Genomic DNA, 17,079 nt, shown 5'->3' with positions numbered 1-17,079 from the left:
GCAGTTCTCGACTTGTGGATACAAACACTCAAGAGTCGGACAGGGAACTTGAAAGATCTCGGTCTCGCGCAACATCTTCTCATTGATGAAGCATCTGGGCTTACTTCATCCCATGTTCCGTCCTGCCTTTCTGCACCTGTGAATTCAATCGCTTGACCACTTCTCTACCATTCAAACGGCCGATCCACTCAGAGTACTTTGTGAACTTGTCCAACCGCTTCTCCTGTCCCAGCTCCTTCAACAGGCCTGCTGCGAGAAAATACCATGTCACGAACGACAGGTCTGCATATGTACATTTATCTCCCACGAGATAATCTTGGTTTGTGGTGGTGAGATGGGTGTCGATCACCGAAGTGACTCGCTCGACCTCGTCCAGATAGCGCTTGATGGCGCTTGGGAGCTTTTCGTGATGGTATCGCGCGAACCAGACCGCTTGGCCAAAATACGGTCCTTGTCCTATTCGAGAACAAGTCAGTTGTCATCTATGCAGCAGCGAGGACGTGATGGGGAAGAGCCTGGGAACGAAGCAAGATGGATTTGAATGAAGAACACTTGCCTGAGACCTGAAACATCAACCACTGCTGCAGGAGGTACTTTTCGGGAGCGGTCCTGTAAGACAATTTTCCCTCCTTGTCATACTCCTCGATCAGATACAACACGATCGCACCAGACTCCCACAGCGTGATGCCAGTATTAGGATCCACGATTGCAGGCAGACGACCGTTCGGGCAGATCTTCGTATACGTCTCGTTTTTGACGTCTTGTATTTCGATCACATGCCACTCGAAGGGGATATCAAGTTCCTCGAGGAGAATGCGTATTTTGTACGGGTTGGGTGCCCCCCAGTGGCCGTAGACAGTCAAAGGTTTGACTGTGCGGGTAGACATGGTGGTGGAGCTTGGATATTTGAGAGTGTTCCTGAAGAACTCGTCACGGAAGGTGAATGATGTCGCCAGCACCTGGATCAGTGGACTGATTGAACAGACCGGATGAGTCTGTCCATGGTCTGAAAATTGGGCGATGGCCCTCATCTTTATACCCCAACACCTGGCGACCTTCTTGTGAGGCGATTTGAAAACTCGGGAATTGTCTTAACCAGCTGGATTGCCGATGTCGTCCCATGTTTCTCTGCTCACGCTAAAAGTGCCACAGAGATGAAGTCGCCGCCCATTTCCAGTTTGAATTCGTCCGAAGAGTGTTTCACGAGTGTGCCAGTGAGGTCGAGAGGATAAACAGAGACTTGTTGGAGCTTAGCTTAGAAACCATGACATTAGTGGTATAACCCAAAGAGGATTGGTATGGGTTCCCGGGTTTACCGGTTTATTCCCTTTCAACGTCAAAGAGTCGTCCACATCAAACCTCTGAGCACACGAACTGTGAAGAACCAGTCGCTCGTCCGAGACGGAGGACGGAATGCTCTCGCACAAACCTGCCAATCGCCTTGCCTAGGATTTCTTTGTAACCTGAGTTCCACCTTCGACAGATACATGCAAGTTTCCCCTTCGATATGACCTTTCTAAGCTGGGGTGGTCTGCTCAACATCAGTGATGGAGAAAACCGACTACCTGTTCATTAATTTGACACGGTCTCCCCAAGACCGAACGACGCAAGAACTTCAGTATGCAGCATGCAAGGCCCACATATCTAGAAAAGTCCATCGGAACCGGCGACAGAAGCTGAAGAAACGGGAAGAGGATACTTGCAGAAATCAGACTTCGAGGTCGGCTCATAACATGGCCCTGTTACCTGTCAAACTCAGCGGCAACTCTGACCCCTTTAACTGTCAGATGGTCACAGTGACACCCATTGTGAACCAAGCGGTCTCATTCGTTCGGTTCCATCTCAGTCGGTGCTGGTCACCAACGTACATGGCTCAGTTCCAGGACATGAGCCCTGGACACTGTCCCATCCTGGGAACCACCAGTACGATTGGTACGATGGCAGCTAAATGGGTCTGGTCCTTTTTCGTTGCGGACGTCGGGACATTCTGGTCTGCTGTGGCAAGCATCCTGCCGCTAATGACTCGCTTCGTTCCGCTGGAGAGTGCACGTGAACTCGATAGAGTGTCTCTGGAGCTCAAGGCAAAGATTCTGGCAGATCTGAGGAAAGCCCTGCAGGACAGGCTCTTGGGATCTCGGCCCAGCATGACGCTGATCTACCAAGTCAAAGCCCTGTTTCGTGAAGCCACGACGAGCGGAGACACCCAGAGTGCCAGCATCCACGCCAAAGTTCTGTTCTGGCTTGCTGACCAACTGCCCATCCGAGAATGCCAAGGTGGTGAAGATGTCCTGGGTATAGCTCTGTGGGGGGACAGCCTCTCAGCTCTATTTCAACTACGCCGACCGGTCCTCAAGTACCGCAATTGGATGCCTCAAATGGTCGCCACAACATGGAATGCCGCGGAATCTCTGCTTCCTGCTCTTCAGAAAGGCCATCTCCCTATACCTGAAAGCGTGTGCAGTCCTCAGCTTCGAGAGGCGTTCAGCCATATTCGCCGAGTCCTGAACATCGGCAAGATTTCAATACCTCTTGATGGCCGTGAACACCTGAGACGTGCCCAGCTGATCTTCCATTGGGTTACCACCAAGTCCGAGTATCACATAAGTAGCCTGTTGGATTTGTATTTCGACCTCACCGAGACAGAGCAGTCCAATGGATTGAGCAAGGGTGGTAGGCACACGGAGGCTGCTCTAGCACTGGCTTTGTTATACGTTTTTCAAAAGAGCTTTAGCGACACTTCGCAATCTGATGGCATCGATATTCACGACAGTACAGCTGTGGTTTATCCGGCCCTACTTACCAGACTTAAGACTGCCCTTTGGCTCTGCTCGCAGCACGAACGTGTTGTGTACAGAGACGTACATTTCTGGACCCTCTTCATAGGCTCGTTTTGCGAAGAGCGCTTGCAGGTCCTCGGCTCACGGGATCACAATATGTATGGTGAGTGGTTCCATCAGCAACTCGCCGAGCAAGCTCTTGAGGATGGACTCAGCAGATGGGTTGACGCTAGATCTGTACTGAGGAGATACGTGGTTAATGATTTCCTCATGCCTCCTGCCGAGTCGTGGTATGAACAGACAGTGTCTCGGCATAGGAGTATGTGAACACCCATTTCTCCCGTTTCTTGAAGCAGTGTAGCCATGTGATGGCAAGTATGTAAACGTACCAGGGGGTGTCCCTGCTATTGTCAGCCCTTACAGACGAAAGGTGGTCGACGGTTGGAGTCGGCAGGAGGCTGATAGTTACCCGCTGATGTGTTGGGATGGAGAAATGGCGGGAGGGTGACGGGGAATGCGCGCAGGCAGCCAATCTGAGCTCGGGGATAAGTACAGGGATCGGCCGGGGTCCGCAACCGGCCAAAGTGCCTTGTCGTGCCTTGCCCAGCCATCACTTGAGGACCTCAAGTTCCCCGGCAACAACTGGGTCTAGGCCGAAGCTGCGTAAGTGGCAGCCTGGTTTAGGCGTTAGTAGTTGCGGCAAGCAGTCATGCGTCCACTTGTGGCTGTGGCATCATCCAGCACTGTATCTTCTTATCCCATCTGCTTCTTGCTTCCTTAAAGATATCATCCTCCCCATCACTCCTATCATCACCCTTCAACTCCCTTCACTTTCCCCATCTCCCGTGCAGCTTGATTCATCCAGGCTCGCACTTCTGTTGTCCCTTTGCTTGCCTGTATCTCTCTTGTCCCCGTCGTTGCCAATCCAACCTGCAACATGAAGGGCTACGCATTCGCCTTATCGCTCCTCCCACTGTTGGCGGCCGGTTCGCCAGTCCTCGTCGACACCATCCACAACGATGCTGCTCCTGTCATCTCCTCTTCTAATGCAAAGGAGATCCCTGACTCCTACATGGTTGTCTTCAAGAAGCATGTGAGCGAGCGGGATGCTACTGCCCATCACTCCTGGGTCCAAGAGGCCCATGTGTCACACGAGTCCCGCAAGCTGGAGCTTCGGAAACGCAGCCAAGTTCCTATGTCGGATGACACTGTCTTTGAAGGATTGAGACATACATACAATATTCCCGGCGGGCTTTTGGGATATGCTGGTCACTTCGATGAAGGAGTCATCGAGATGGTCCGAAGACACCCGGATGTAAGTTCCTGCCTGCTTGTTTCAACGCTTTGGTCTTTCAGACAGCCTCCATCCATCGTATGGCATCGACGCAGTGGTTTTGTGATGATCCCCTGCATCATCAAACCCCGACACGTCCTTCATCGCTGCCTGGCCTTCGCCGCTGTGTCTTGTTCTGAAGCTCACGTGCTTGCTTGCTTAGGTTGAATACATCGAACGTGACTCCGAGGTCCGAACCATGAATCATACTCCGGCACTCGAGAAGAACGCTCCCTGGGGTCTCGCCCGTATCTCTCACCGTGAAGCTTTGGGCTTCGGAAACTTTAACAAATACCTCTATTCCTCGGATGGCGGTGAGGGCGTCGACGCCTACGTCATCGACACCGGTACCAACACTGAGCACGTTGACTTCGAGGGCCGTGCCAGCTGGGGCAAGACGATCCCAATGGGTGATGAAGATGTGGATGGTAACGGACACGGCACACACTGCTCCGGCACAATCGCAGGCAAGAAGTTCGGTGTCGCTAAGAAGGCCAAGATCTACGCCGTCAAGGTTCTCAAGTCAAACGGCTCTGGCACCATGTCTGATGTTGTCAAAGGCGTCGAATGGGCTGCCACCTCTCACTCTTCATCGGTGAGTGCCGCAAAGAAGGGCAAGAAGAAGGGTTTCAAGGGCAGTGTTGCCAACATGAGCTTGGGTGGTGGCAAGTCTCGAGTCTTGGATCTGGCCGTCAACGCCGCCGTGGATACTGGTCTTCACTTTGCCGTCGCGGCTGGAAACGACAATGCCGACTCTTGCAACTACTCCCCTGCTGCTGCCGAGAAGGCCATCACGGTCGGTGCTTCTACCTTGGCTGATGAACGTGCCTACTTCTCCAACTACGGTACTTGCAACGACATCTTTGCTCCTGGTCTCAACATTCTCTCCACCTGGATTGGCAGCAAGTATGCCACCAACATCATCTCCGGTACTTCGATGGCTTCCCCTCACATCTGCGGCCTCCTCGCATACTTCTTGTCTCTTCAACCATCGGAGGATTCCGCCTACGCAGTAGCCGCCATCACCCCCAAGCAGATGAAGGCGAACATGATCTCCATCGCCACTGAGGGCGCCCTCTCCAACGTCCCGGCTGACACCGCCAACATCCTTGCGTGGAACGGCGGTGGCAAGTCCAACTACACTGAAATCATCGGCGACGGTGGCTTCTCTTTCAGCTCTGATGCTGAGTCGTACCTTTCTGAGAAGGCCTCCGAGCTGAAGGCCGAACTAAAGCAAATTGCTGCCGAACTCGAGGCTCTTATTGCGAAGTCTTAGATAGCTGCATGAGCTAGTGCAATTCTACCGCCCTGCAATTCAGCCATTTGTTGATTGAACACGGGCATATCGTACAGGGCATATGGGGTCGGGGCGGGGTCTGGTGGTTTCATCCTAGATTTGGTCGGACTGGTAACCATGGCTCCCCCTGTTCTCGTGGGAAGCTGGACTCATGTATGTGAGATATATCGGTATTACTGAGTCACAATCATATCGCTTATCAACGAAATATGTTGCGTCCTGCTTAAAACGTTGTATTCTTGTAAAGAAGTAGGTGTATTGCCCAACGTGCGCCATATCTATATGTACTGATGACACTCACATTGGGAAAGCACAATTTCACCGTGTAAAAGCCTACCGTGTACTCGGCCTACCCAGCAAAGGCTCCGTCTCCTCGTGAGCATCCCGTTTCTTTTGCTTCTTGACCCTTTCCGTTCGCATTTTACCTCGACTCGCATTGTCCTCTCCGTCGGCGACAATCTCCTCCTCTTCTTCCACCTCCCTTTGCGGCAGGACCTTGAATTCCCCGTCGACGACGCGGCCCACCACCCACGACCCCGTGTCGGCGGCGGCCTGGAAGAACTCCTGGTTCTCCTCGAACGTCCGATGCCCCGACTCGGGGCAGTACAAGTAGGTCCACAGGCCGGCGAACGCGTTGGTGCCGGCAAACACCAGGAACAGGTAGTACTCGAGCCCATCGAAGCCGATCGGGGTTAGGAAGGTGACGGCGAAGTTGGCGAGGCCCCAGACGATAACGCTGACCGCGGCGCCCTGCGCTCGCGCCGTCGAGGGGTAGATCTCGGTCGGAATCAGCCACGGTGGCACCAGCCAGCTGATCCCGAACACCGCCGTGGCCAGATACAGCGCGGCAACCCCCGGGACGCCGGTCGCGAGCAGGGGGATCGAGAGCCGGAGCCGGTTGTACGCCAGCCCGCCCAGCAGGGTGAGCAGGGCGAAGGAGATAGCTAACCAGACCGCACCGACCACCATCAACTTCCGCCGTCCGATGCGGTCGATCAGCACCCACGCGATCGTCATCATCGCGAAGTAGAAGACGTAGTTCCCCAGCGTGATATACTCGGCCGTGTTGACGCCAAAGCCCAGCAGCTGGAAGATCTGGGCCCCGAATACTGACACCGCCCCGTACCCGGTCAGCGCCTGGTTCACCTGGCCCATGACGGTCACGACGGTCGGGTGGAACTGCGAGCCTCCCGGCCACAGCATGTCCCAGTACGAGATGTGGCCTTCCTCCTGCTCCTTTTTGTGCGCCTCGATCAGCTCGTGGATACGGTCGTCGACTTGGTCGTTGCCGAAGACCCGGGCGATACTGCGCTTCGCCCGCTCGTTGTCGCCGTGCAGGACACACCACCGGGGCGTCTCGGGCAGGAGGTTCGCGACGGCGAGCAGCAGGACTGGATAGACCTGCATGACGATGATGGGCACGCGCCAGGCCCACTGATTCCATTTGCCGAGGCCGTGCGTGACGCCGACGTTGAGGATGTAGGCCATGTTGAGGCCGAAGATGTTGGCTTGGAACTCCTGGGCCAGCGCCGTGCCGCGCGCGTCGTCTTCCTGGAGCTCGGAGCTGTACACGGGCACCACGGCATCGATACCACCTGAATAAATAAATGAATAAGGCGCGGTCAGAAGATGTGGACACAATAAATAATTATATACAACAAAGATCAAGCCATCTCGAGATGAGATGGGATGCGATGTAAGGGCGAACCTACCAACTCCAAGTCCCATGACGATCCTCCCGCAGAGCATCGTCGCCAGAGCGGCCCGCGGGCCCGTCGTGCGGCCCATGCCCGCGACGAACATGAGCAGGTTTCCCAGGCTGGCCGTCACCAGGCACACGAAGATGCCCGGCTTGCGACCCTTTGCATCTGCGAAGCGCGACGCCAGCACCGCTCCCACGGCACAGCCCAGGTAGTAGACCGAGACGACCAGGCCGACCAGGGCCGAGTTTCCGGCGATGCCCATGGTGTACAGGTAGTTGTAGTTTGTGTTGATCAGGGACATCATGCCTAGAAGACAGAGAGAGGGGGGGGGGAAGAGATCAGTCACATATTGACACCTATTGACTTTGGGCCGGTTCTAGACACATGCGATACTGGAGGGAAAAATAAAAAGCAAAGGACATCACAGGATAGAAAAAGAGTCTGTCTCACCTTGATCATACCCATACAGGGCTATCGCCGTGGAACTGAACATGACCACCTGGGTCTGCTTGTCCATGATCTTCCGCAGACTGTACTTGCCCATCTTTAACTTTTGTCTTCGTTGTCTCTACTCTTTTCCGGGTAGATTTGATGGGGAGGCCGGTCCAAAGTACACCAATATCCCCATCCAAGGATGACCTTGTCGTTCGCATACAAATGGCAATCAAAGTCCACAATGATATACGAAGACAGATATTGTGACACACGGTGAGGCGGCGAAGCCCATCGGCATGATGTCTACAACTTGCCAGCCCGTCCTTGGTTTCCGTGACATGGTAGAAAGGCAGAGAGAAAGAGAGAGGAACCGAGTATGCATGCATGTAACCCGGTACCAGAGAAGAAGAAAAAAAAAGATGATGACGTCTTGTTGCTTGAGAGCAGATCGGCTGATCTTCGCAACTCACCCTCTTCCGACATGCAAGATTTCCCCTCAAAAGATGCAGGTCAACTGACTGATTGTATAGGGCATGTGATTACGTGCGGGAAGATGGGAAAGATGGGGAAGATGGGAGAGGGTGCATCCAATATTCCTCTGTCCCGCTAATACATATATTACTACACTCTAACTAAAATGTCATAGACTCATGGAGCGCTGTCCGCGCCGGCTTCGTGGCGCTTCTGTAGAATGTCTATCGGGTACGAGCCCGTCATACCGGCCGGCCGGCATGGGACCTTGTTGGCCAAATCCTTCCCTCTCATCCAGGACATCGACGTGCCTGATAACATCGCCGTCGATTTCATTTCTGAAAGCAAAGTCTGGGCCCGGCTCTCTCCACCCGTATTTCACCCTCAGGTCCGCCAACTCTTCCGCAATCTCGGCGCCCGTCAGCAAACAGCCCCTGTCGCCCAGTTTGTCGACAATAGGACGTAAGAGTCGTGCAGTGCTCAAGTCGCTGTCGTCCCGGATAATGGCAGGATTGGCCCAGGCTACGACACATATCAATGCCACCAGTTGAAAGAACGGTAGTAGTCCCAAGATTGTAGCTGACCATCGCCACTGCACACTCACGACTTGCGCGGTCACCGCATACCAGCCTCGTGAATTGCGCCGGGGGCCATTGTAGTCGATCGCTGCCACTGCCTCGATGCTGAACTCCATGATCCGCTGAGATATCAAGCCTGCATTGGCAGGACTATTGGGGCTCCACCAGGTTTCTGTGTTGTATCGGACGTACTGATACTGGTCATTGGCTGTGTAGTTGAACCCGGACCATCCTATCGCCCCGGCGAGAATCTTGGCTTGAGGATCGAGCAGCTCAAACGAAGCCGCCGGTTCTCCATAATCCAGATATTCTTCGATTCCCATCACCTCCGATATTTTACTTTGGCACTTGAAGAATGCTGGATGTGGGATTGTATCGCCATTGGCACTTTGCAGCGCCATCACTTCCGTACATCGTGGCCCACAGGTGGAGTTGAGTACACCAATAAATGTCATAGCTCCCGCCCCGACATGCACGACGTCGAGGGTGGCTTGCCGTCCAGCTTCGTCGCGATAAATAATGGACGTGCTGGTTCCGTTGCCGCCTTCGATGACTTGCAGCTCTTTGCAGGTGGCAGTTGTGCTGATATTGCGGTGGGAGACCAAGGTGAGGTCAGGGTTTCGGATATTCTGGTCCTGAAACACATATGTCATGACGTCCCAATCTGCGTTGGCATAGATTGTAGGAGTGCCGGGTGTTCCATAGCTTGGGACTTTCCCCTGCCCCGGAGGATTACCTTCGACGAAGAAATAATCCTGACCTTGAATGCCAAAGAGGTTTGCGGAACCCAACTGCGCGTCAAAGGTGGGATCCTTGTCTCCCCAGACATCACGAATGACGCTCAAATCGGCGATAGTCATTGTCCCGAACTGGCGTTGGGGAATATGTGAGGTGTTGAGGTTGTACGTCAATCCCAGCAAGGCCACAAGAACTTGCAGGAGGACGTTGACTACCAGCCACAAGGCACAAAGCCACTGTGTCGTGTTGAGCCAAAACCACACGGCTCCAGGAGTTCTTGCTACCCAAAATAACCGCGCGACCTTTCGTAAACTGTCGCAGCGCAACAACAGATCGAATTCGTTCAGAGAACGGTATTTCGAAGCCAGCATTCTCCACCGCATCATGGTTGCGTATTCTCGCAGTGAGGTGGTCAGGTTGTTCCCGAGGAACAGAGACAGAAGCACAATCAGGGCATTGAAAGTTTTGACCTGTGTTACTGTCATCCACAACAAGTTTCCAAAGGCTCCGAGGCATGCGGCTAAGAGGCCACAGAGCAGCGACGTGATGAACCACTGCCAGATGCCCACGGTCAACAGCCGCTGCCGTTGACGGTCAGGTTTGAACTCTCGTGTCGTCCGCGACCCCAACCCGTGCTCTCCGATTGAGACTGAGTGCCGCCATGGTTGTCGTAGCCGAGGAGGCCCGAACTTGGGATACGAGGCTCGACTGCTACTCGGCGAAGGCAGGCTATTGCTGAAGGTCAGAGAGTCGGACAGTGATTCTGAAATTGGCTGAAGAGGCGGCTTTTCCATTTGACAGCGTAGCAGGCATTATCTGGATGTCTTTAGAGATATTTGCAGGCGGTTTCGACAAGGGGCAGGGCTGGCAGTGAGAGCCATCGATGCCCTTTTTGGTCGAGCAGGTTCGAGTTTGCGAGACATGACCACGACAAATGCCATATTAGAGTTTTTATTCTCGCGGAACGATCGAGGGGCCATGTCGAAAGGATGGCCACTTGGGGTCGAGACTCGCATCCGAAAAAGTGAGCAGCTGGAACAAGAATCAATATTGGGAAGTTTCGCGGCTGCACTTCCTCGTTCAGGCCAAGCGGGCTGAGTATGGTGAGGACGAAGCGGCGGAACGGGTGAAACGGGGGCTTTAGCTTCTCGCTGGCATCGCCTATTGATCCGAAGTTGTTGAGGACTGTTTCTCCCGCCACCACCAGTATCATCATCATCACATGTTTTTCAGATCCGTTCTTTTGAAATGTTTAAAGGTCGAAGCGCCTGGCGGAGGGCGAAATGTGAGACCTCTGCGTAATGGTCGTCACTTGTCATTGATCTCTTGGGATGTGGTGCTGAGATTCTTACCACTCGTAGCATCCATGGCAAAGCGACGAGTCACCTTTCAGGCGGAACTGCTTGGATGGGGTTTGTGGATGGATTGATGGCGACTTGAGGAGATCAAACCGTGTTGCACAGCTGCGCCTGTGCCTGCGCTGGGCGCAATGAACTGACTGAGTCCAGTGATTGGTCCAGTCCGGGCCAAGCATTGCAGGAAACTCCTATTGCCACCTTTTCAATACCTGAACCGTTCGTTACCGTCTCTACAACTATTATTATACTCGAACACCTAGCCTCCATCTCTTGACTTTGCCAGTGCCAGTAGTGTTCCGAAATTGTTCTTCTGTCTCCGCCAATGGCGCAGGTCCCTCTTCGGTTGCACTGTCAAATCCACTGTTAATCCGGGGATTGCAGCCATTCGGAGTGAATGGGCTCAACTGCATCCCGGCAGGCTGTGACTTTGAGACCTCCTCTTTTGGGGCTGAATGGGCACAAAGTCTAGAGGGCGTGACCGACATGAACTATGAATGCCCATGAAATGGTCACGCTGCGAGGGAGTAGGCTTGAGTGATTGGTGGCTCATTTTTTACTAAAAATGCTTCAACTCGGCAAGCCAGAATATATAATACAACATCTCTCAGTTTATGTGCCCTTTCATTTCATCCCGATCACAGTCAAGCTCGACGCCTCCGTCTCAATCACAGGTCCAGTGTACACATTCCTGGCTCTGAAAAGGTAATAGACAGCGCCTCCTCCCACCCAACCGGCAAGCACTACTGTCGAATAGTTCATGTTCTGGGCGGTCACCGGTTGAAAGTTCGGAAATGTGCTGAATATCATGGCAAAAACGAGCCACACGATTGCAAGAATATTGAGGAGAACTCCGGCTTTGCCAAGCTTGAAAGGCCCATATTCGTCTCTGGAGAGCTTCAAACGTCCGTATATGACCATGTAGACGATTGGCAACAGGTAAGACAAATACATGCCGATAACTGCCATTGATAGAATGGCATTGAAAGCTGTGGTATTGCCAAGGTAGATGAACCCCAACAAAGCTTGAAGCACCGAGACCAGAGCGATCATTCGCACCGGAACTTTGAGCCCAGCGTCGACATGAGCGAAGTATTTTGCAAAGGGTGTCGCCTCGTCTCGTGCAAAGGCCCAGAATGTGCGGCTCGTTGAAGTCAGCCCTGCGGCGTTTGCAGCCGTGGCGATCAAACATATTATCAACGACAGAATGGTCGCTCCGGCAGGAGACTTCGTGACGTTGAGATAGAGTTGCATGAACGGAAATCCGGTGGGTGATTCGAGGAGACTTGGTAGATCACCAAGGGAGAACAAGAGCATCAGGCAGTAAGCAAAACCGATGATTCCGTTGGCGACAACCGAACCGACCATGGCGATGGGCACATTGCGACTGGGCCTGGGCATCTCCTCGGAAAGATGTGCAGCCGCATCATACCTACAGCGTCCATTTAGTTGCAATGCAATTGGAGAACGAAGTGGAAAAACGTACCCGAGGAATGGATAGACCGAACTGAGCAGCCCGACAAGCCATGCAATACCGTCGCTGCTCCAGCCACTCGAATTTGAGACCTCGGCGAATACATATTCAGCAGAGTGCTTGGGGGCCATGACCCCAAGGACAATGAAGATGACGAGAAAACCGACAATATGCAGAATTCCTGGGGATAGTCAGAAATGTAGAAGGGGGTTGCTGTATGATCTTCATGCTCACCGGAAGCAAGATTCGTGTGCGGTAGGATCTTCGACCCCCAGATGTTCACGGCCGCAGCATAGAGGAGGACGAGCCAGTAAAACAACATCCCATGCCATCTCTGTGGAACATATGTGTCTGGGTGGTTCAAGGTGATCAAGGCCTGAAATTGGAGGCCGGCGGCAAAGGCAGCGGAGGCCGTGAGGACGATTTGACCGCCCACAGAGATCCATCCAGTGAACCAGGATGCAACGACGCGCGAATTTTGTGGCGCGAGGACAGCTACCCAATGATATTGGCCTGGCGAAGAATCAGTCAAGGCTCGAGTCCAAGGGGGACAGCAGTCTTCTTACCTCCTGCCGTGGGCCAGATACTCGAGATCTCCGCCAGCGAAAGAGCAATCGCCACAGTACCCACGAAAGAGATGATGCTGTTGTTTTGTCAGTAGAGCGATGCGACTGAATTCGAGGCTTGTCCACGGGGCCATACTAGTTATAAAAGAGACAAGGTGCGCCACCACTGATTAAGGCCGCGGCAACAACGGACGACAGCGCTTCCCACGTTGCCATAAGGCAGAGACACAGGCAGCCGAGCGACCATATTGAAAAGTCCCGCTGCAGCTCCTGCTTGTGGCCGAGGGCTGCGAGCAACTGTTCATCGTTGAGCGACCGCCTGTTGACGGGATGCACAGTTTCCACCTCCTCCATCTCCTGCGGCAGCTTTTCAACATCCATATTTGTGAGCCTCTGCGATGCCTCGAGCTGACACTGAACCACCCCGTGGGCTTGAGGGCATTTTTAAATGCTTCCCCACAACAGATGAAGATAATGGCCCCGGAAAGTGTTCCAGCATATCTGAACCTCGGCGTCCGGGGTAGTACCCACCACGGAGAACAGGTTGGCTTGTTGCCATACTCATCGCACAAGTCTGCCAGTAACATTACACTGTTACGTAACTGAGTGGCTCTTCCAGCATCATAACAGAGCCCCTGAGGTGCGAGGAGGAGTGCCTAGGCAACCCCGAGTCTAGAATAGTTTGAATACCTCTCGGAGCGGAACAGGAAAGATGAAAGGAGGATGAATGGATGAGTAGAGGAGCGCGGAGCGCGATTCCGCCATACTGGGGAATTGGTCCATCGTAGCCAATCAGGGAGAATTGCGCCAACTTTAAATGCACCCCCTGTTGTCGTCCTGGAAATTCCTCCGCTCTCTCTTTCCAACTTCGATTTTGGCCCTGCATCTTTCATCGTTGACCAGTCTTAATGAACTTGCGCGGTGTCTCCTCTCTTCGCCAACGTGACGAGGCGAATGATTCGCTTCCTCTTCGTAAGGGATATACGCGCCCCGGTCGCCACACCTCCGCCTGCTTTTCTTTCATGACACATCGTACAGTGTATTATTGATGCTGCACCATGGACACCTCGAAGAGGAAATCGCAGCCGAAAAGCTTCAACATGACTGTTGTGCAGGCTCCTTTTGAACGACGTCCGCTGTTGTTCTTCCCTTTCCCGATATCCAATGTGCGTCGATGACCGTCGATGAACATCTTTCTACCGGTAAGGCAACATACGAGAACTGGGACCCCCTAGTCTCCCGTATCAGTATCCTTGAGCTTATAAAAGCGGACCATTTCGCAATTCGGGGAGTAATGTATCTTTCATCTTTCTTCACTTGCTATTCATTCCTTCACAATGACGCCTCATCCCTTGGATATTCTCTCAGCAGAGGAGACTAACAGTGCTCGTGACCTCATCCTTGGTCTCCATCCCGACGCTGTGCTGAGCTTTCGTGAGATATACCTGGATGAACCGCCTAAAGAGCAGCTTATTCAATATTTGTTGGCGGAGCACTCTGGGAAGGATGCCGCCCCGCTACCTCGACGTGCCCTAGTGCAGTACGATGTCATCGGGGCCGATAGGGTCCCTCAGTTCCACGAAGCTGTTGTCGACCTGGATGCACAGAAAAGAGTTTCTCATGTTGTAGTCGACAAGTCTCAGCATGCAAGTTTGACACTGTACGTATGCCTTGGATGCGATACCTGGCTACCCGGCTAACGAAATTGTCAGATCGGAGTTTGACGTTCTCGTCGAGGTGTGCAAGGCCTCTCAGATGTTCAAAGACGTCTGTGCCGAATTTTCACTGCCCGAGGGATTCGAGGTCATCGTCGAACCGTGGCCGTATGGTGGCTTGTCTCCCGACGAAGAGAACCGTCGCTACTTCCAAGGCCTGTGCTTTGCTCGAGACACGAGATCTGGCAATCCTGACTCGAATTTCTACGCCTACCCCTTGCCTTTCATCCCTGTGATGGACGCCCACAAAAGAGAAATCATCCGAATCGACCGACTCGCAACCGGTGGCAGAGAGGATGCTCTGGATGCCAAGACACACACCAAGAATGTCATTGACCATTGCAAGACCTCGGAATATGTACCCGAGCTCTTGAAGAATGGGACACGGAAAAACCTTAAGCCTCTGAACGTGCTCCAACCGGAAGGTCCTTCGTTCTCCGTAGATGGCGGGCTGATCGAATGGCAAAATTGGAGATTCCGTGTCAGTTTCAACCCGAGAGAAGGCGCAGTGGTCCACGACGTCCATTTCGGCGGCAGAAGCGTCATCCACAGGCTGAGCATTAGCGAGATGACCGTTCCTTATGCAGATCCCCGAGGACCTTTTCCTCGGAAGCAGGCATTCGACTTCGGTGATGGCGGAGCAGGAAATTGTGCCAACAACCTCTCCCTGGGTTGTGACTGTCTTGGAGTCATCAAATACTTCGATGGTGTCGTTACCGGTCCAGATGGTACCGCCAAAATCGCGCCCAACGTCATATGCCTCCACGAACAAGATAACGGTATTGGCTGGAAGCACACGAATTGGCGGACAGGACGTGCTGTCGTCACGCGGTATCGTGAGCTGGTTGTCCAGTTCATCATTACTCTCGCCAACTACGAATACATCTTCGCGTACAAGTTTGACCAGGCAGGTGGGATCACCGTCGAAACTCGGGCAACGGGTATTGTTTCCGTCGTGAACATCGACCCAGGAAAGACCAGCCCATACGGAAATGTTGTCTCACCTGGGGCGCTGGCACAGAACCATCAGCACGTTTTCTGCGTACGTATCGACCCGGCCATCGACGGATATAGGAACACAGTTGTCGCAGAAGAGTCACACCGCGTGCCGATCAACAAAAAGACAAATCCACAGGGAAATTTTTATGAGGTCCGACAGACTGTCATCGATCGAAGTCAAAGTCTGGACGCGGCTCCGCAGTACAATCGGATTATCAAGATGGTCAATCGGAGCAAGACAAATCCCATCAGTGGGAAACCGGTTGGGTACAAATTCACACCGGCGGCAACGCAATTGCTCCTTGCAGATCCCGATTCGGTACAATCTAAACGGGCACTGTTCGCACAACATCATGTTTGGGTTACCAAACATCTCGATGGCGAGCTGTATGCCGGTGGCAGATATACTTTGCAGAGCCAAAACGAAATCGGCGGTGTTGCTGACGCTGTGAAGCGCGACGAGGTGGTTGAGGACGAAGACGTCGTGGTGTGGAATGTGTTTGGATTGACCCACAATCCCCGAGTGGAGGATTGGCCTGTCATGTAAGTTTTGTCCCTCTCATCCATTTTCCGAGCATACTCATAACTGACGTTATGAACAGGCCGGTTGAAATTCACCAACTGCACATCAAGCCCACGGATTTCTTCACGGAGAATCCGGCGATCGACGTTCCCTCGACCAAGAACGAAGCCTCCGTATTGACAAACGGAAGTGTTCATCTTCAAAACGGTTGCTGTAACTGACCGGGTTTGCGGTCATCTGCTGCTGCTGTGTTGTGAGATAGTTCTATACAAAAGAAAGTTCAACCGTTGAAAGGTGGCGTTACAGGATGCACTGAAAAAAGCCCCAAATTCGCCGTATTTGGGTTAGAGTAAGCAGCATATGCTAACCTAGTGGTCGAGTTGGTCTCTTATTTACTAGCGTGTCCTGGAGTCGATGTATTTCCCCGTCTGACAGCTACAATATCTAATATTGCCATGCCAGAAGTGAAGTTTTGCCGATCCAAGCAATAATCAAGACTCAAGATAGTAAGAAATACTACTAACTAGAATTTGTAGCTTCATGTAGGTAAGGAATCAGATATCGGACTCGGACTCATGACATCGGCTCGTGGACAAGGGTACACCGCCATGAACCACCTGCCACCGGGGGGCTCAAGCACGGTGACCGTCAAAGTGAAGTCACTTGAAAAATCACGGTCATATACATGGGTAATTACAACTTACTATCTTTGGGAGCAAAAAGACCCTACTACTTGTTGGTATGCTATTGCTTACGAAATGGTGGTGCATGAGAGCCATATGGTGATGACGACGATGATGACGAGAATGGTTTGTCACCGCAGCAGATTGATCGATCTCGCTGAATCAGCCCTGAGTGAGGACTTGGTGGTGATGGTGGTGGTGATGGTGGTGGTACTCGCCCGGGTCGCCACAGGTCGCTTGCCCGACTTGAGCACGGGTATTAGGGGTGGATATGGAGAAGTTATGTATGTGTTGTGAGACTAGCAGTGATTGATTGGAACTTAGGTGATTTTTGTTTGGTTTTGTATGACACAAGCTTGCTCTTCGTGTACTAGTAGTAGTATCCTTCCTTCGCGCGACACCCATGTCACACATACACATACACATATACGA

At 52.8% G+C, this 17,079-nt stretch overlaps 7 protein-coding genes across 7 annotated transcripts; 3 read left to right on the top strand and 4 right to left on the bottom strand.

Moving 5' to 3' along the window:
* Positions 1-100: 100 nt before the first annotated feature.
* AYL99_01627 (hypothetical protein) lies at positions 101-887 on the bottom strand (the record flags this gene model as incomplete). Its single annotated transcript, XM_018833143.1, has 2 exons — positions 101-456; positions 524-887. 2 exons carry the CDS (start codon positions 885-887, stop codon positions 101-103), a joined length of 720 nt encoding a protein of 239 aa, XP_018699022.1.
* Positions 888-1,733: 846 nt separating this feature from the next.
* Positions 1,734-3,104, top strand: AYL99_01626 (hypothetical protein; the record flags this gene model as incomplete). The annotated part of the gene is made up of 1 exon (XM_018833142.1): positions 1,734-3,104. The coding sequence occupies one exon, from the start codon at positions 1,734-1,736 to the stop codon at positions 3,102-3,104; it is 1,371 nt and encodes a 456-aa protein (XP_018699021.1).
* Positions 3,105-3,714: 610 nt separating this feature from the next.
* On the top strand, positions 3,715-5,386 carry AYL99_01625 (subtilisin-like protease; the record flags this gene model as incomplete). Its single annotated transcript, XM_018833141.1, has 2 exons — positions 3,715-4,092; positions 4,274-5,386. 2 exons carry the CDS (start codon positions 3,715-3,717, stop codon positions 5,384-5,386), a joined length of 1,491 nt encoding a protein of 496 aa, XP_018699020.1.
* Positions 5,387-5,740: 354 nt separating this feature from the next.
* Positions 5,741-7,654, bottom strand: AYL99_01624 (hypothetical protein; the record flags this gene model as incomplete). Its single annotated transcript, XM_018833140.1, has 3 exons — positions 5,741-7,002; positions 7,120-7,416; positions 7,561-7,654. The coding sequence occupies 3 exons, from the start codon at positions 7,652-7,654 to the stop codon at positions 5,741-5,743; spliced, it is 1,653 nt and encodes a 550-aa protein (XP_018699019.1).
* A 531-nt stretch (positions 7,655-8,185) lies between these two features.
* AYL99_01623 (hypothetical protein) lies at positions 8,186-10,126 on the bottom strand (the record flags this gene model as incomplete). The annotated part of the gene is made up of 1 exon (XM_018833139.1): positions 8,186-10,126. The coding sequence occupies one exon, from the start codon at positions 10,124-10,126 to the stop codon at positions 8,186-8,188; it is 1,941 nt and encodes a 646-aa protein (XP_018699018.1).
* A 1,185-nt stretch (positions 10,127-11,311) lies between these two features.
* On the bottom strand, positions 11,312-13,108 carry AYL99_01622 (hypothetical protein; the record flags this gene model as incomplete). The annotated part of the gene is made up of 5 exons (XM_018833138.1): positions 11,312-12,119; positions 12,174-12,342; positions 12,396-12,674; positions 12,728-12,804; positions 12,864-13,108. 5 exons carry the CDS (start codon positions 13,106-13,108, stop codon positions 11,312-11,314), a joined length of 1,578 nt encoding a protein of 525 aa, XP_018699017.1.
* Positions 13,109-14,064: 956 nt separating this feature from the next.
* Positions 14,065-16,185, top strand: AYL99_01621 (copper amine oxidase 1; the record flags this gene model as incomplete). Its single annotated transcript, XM_018833137.1, has 3 exons — positions 14,065-14,387; positions 14,440-15,984; positions 16,044-16,185. 3 exons carry the CDS (start codon positions 14,065-14,067, stop codon positions 16,183-16,185), a joined length of 2,010 nt encoding a protein of 669 aa, XP_018699016.1.
* Positions 16,186-17,079: the final 894 nt, after the last annotated feature.

Source organism: Fonsecaea erecta, assembly GCF_001651985.1.
Source record: "Fonsecaea erecta strain CBS 125763 chromosome Unknown Scaff1, whole genome shotgun sequence".
In the NCBI taxonomy this organism is placed as follows: Eukaryota; Fungi; Ascomycota; class Eurotiomycetes; order Chaetothyriales; family Herpotrichiellaceae; genus Fonsecaea; species Fonsecaea erecta.
This window is presented reverse-complemented; position numbering and strand designations above follow the sequence as displayed.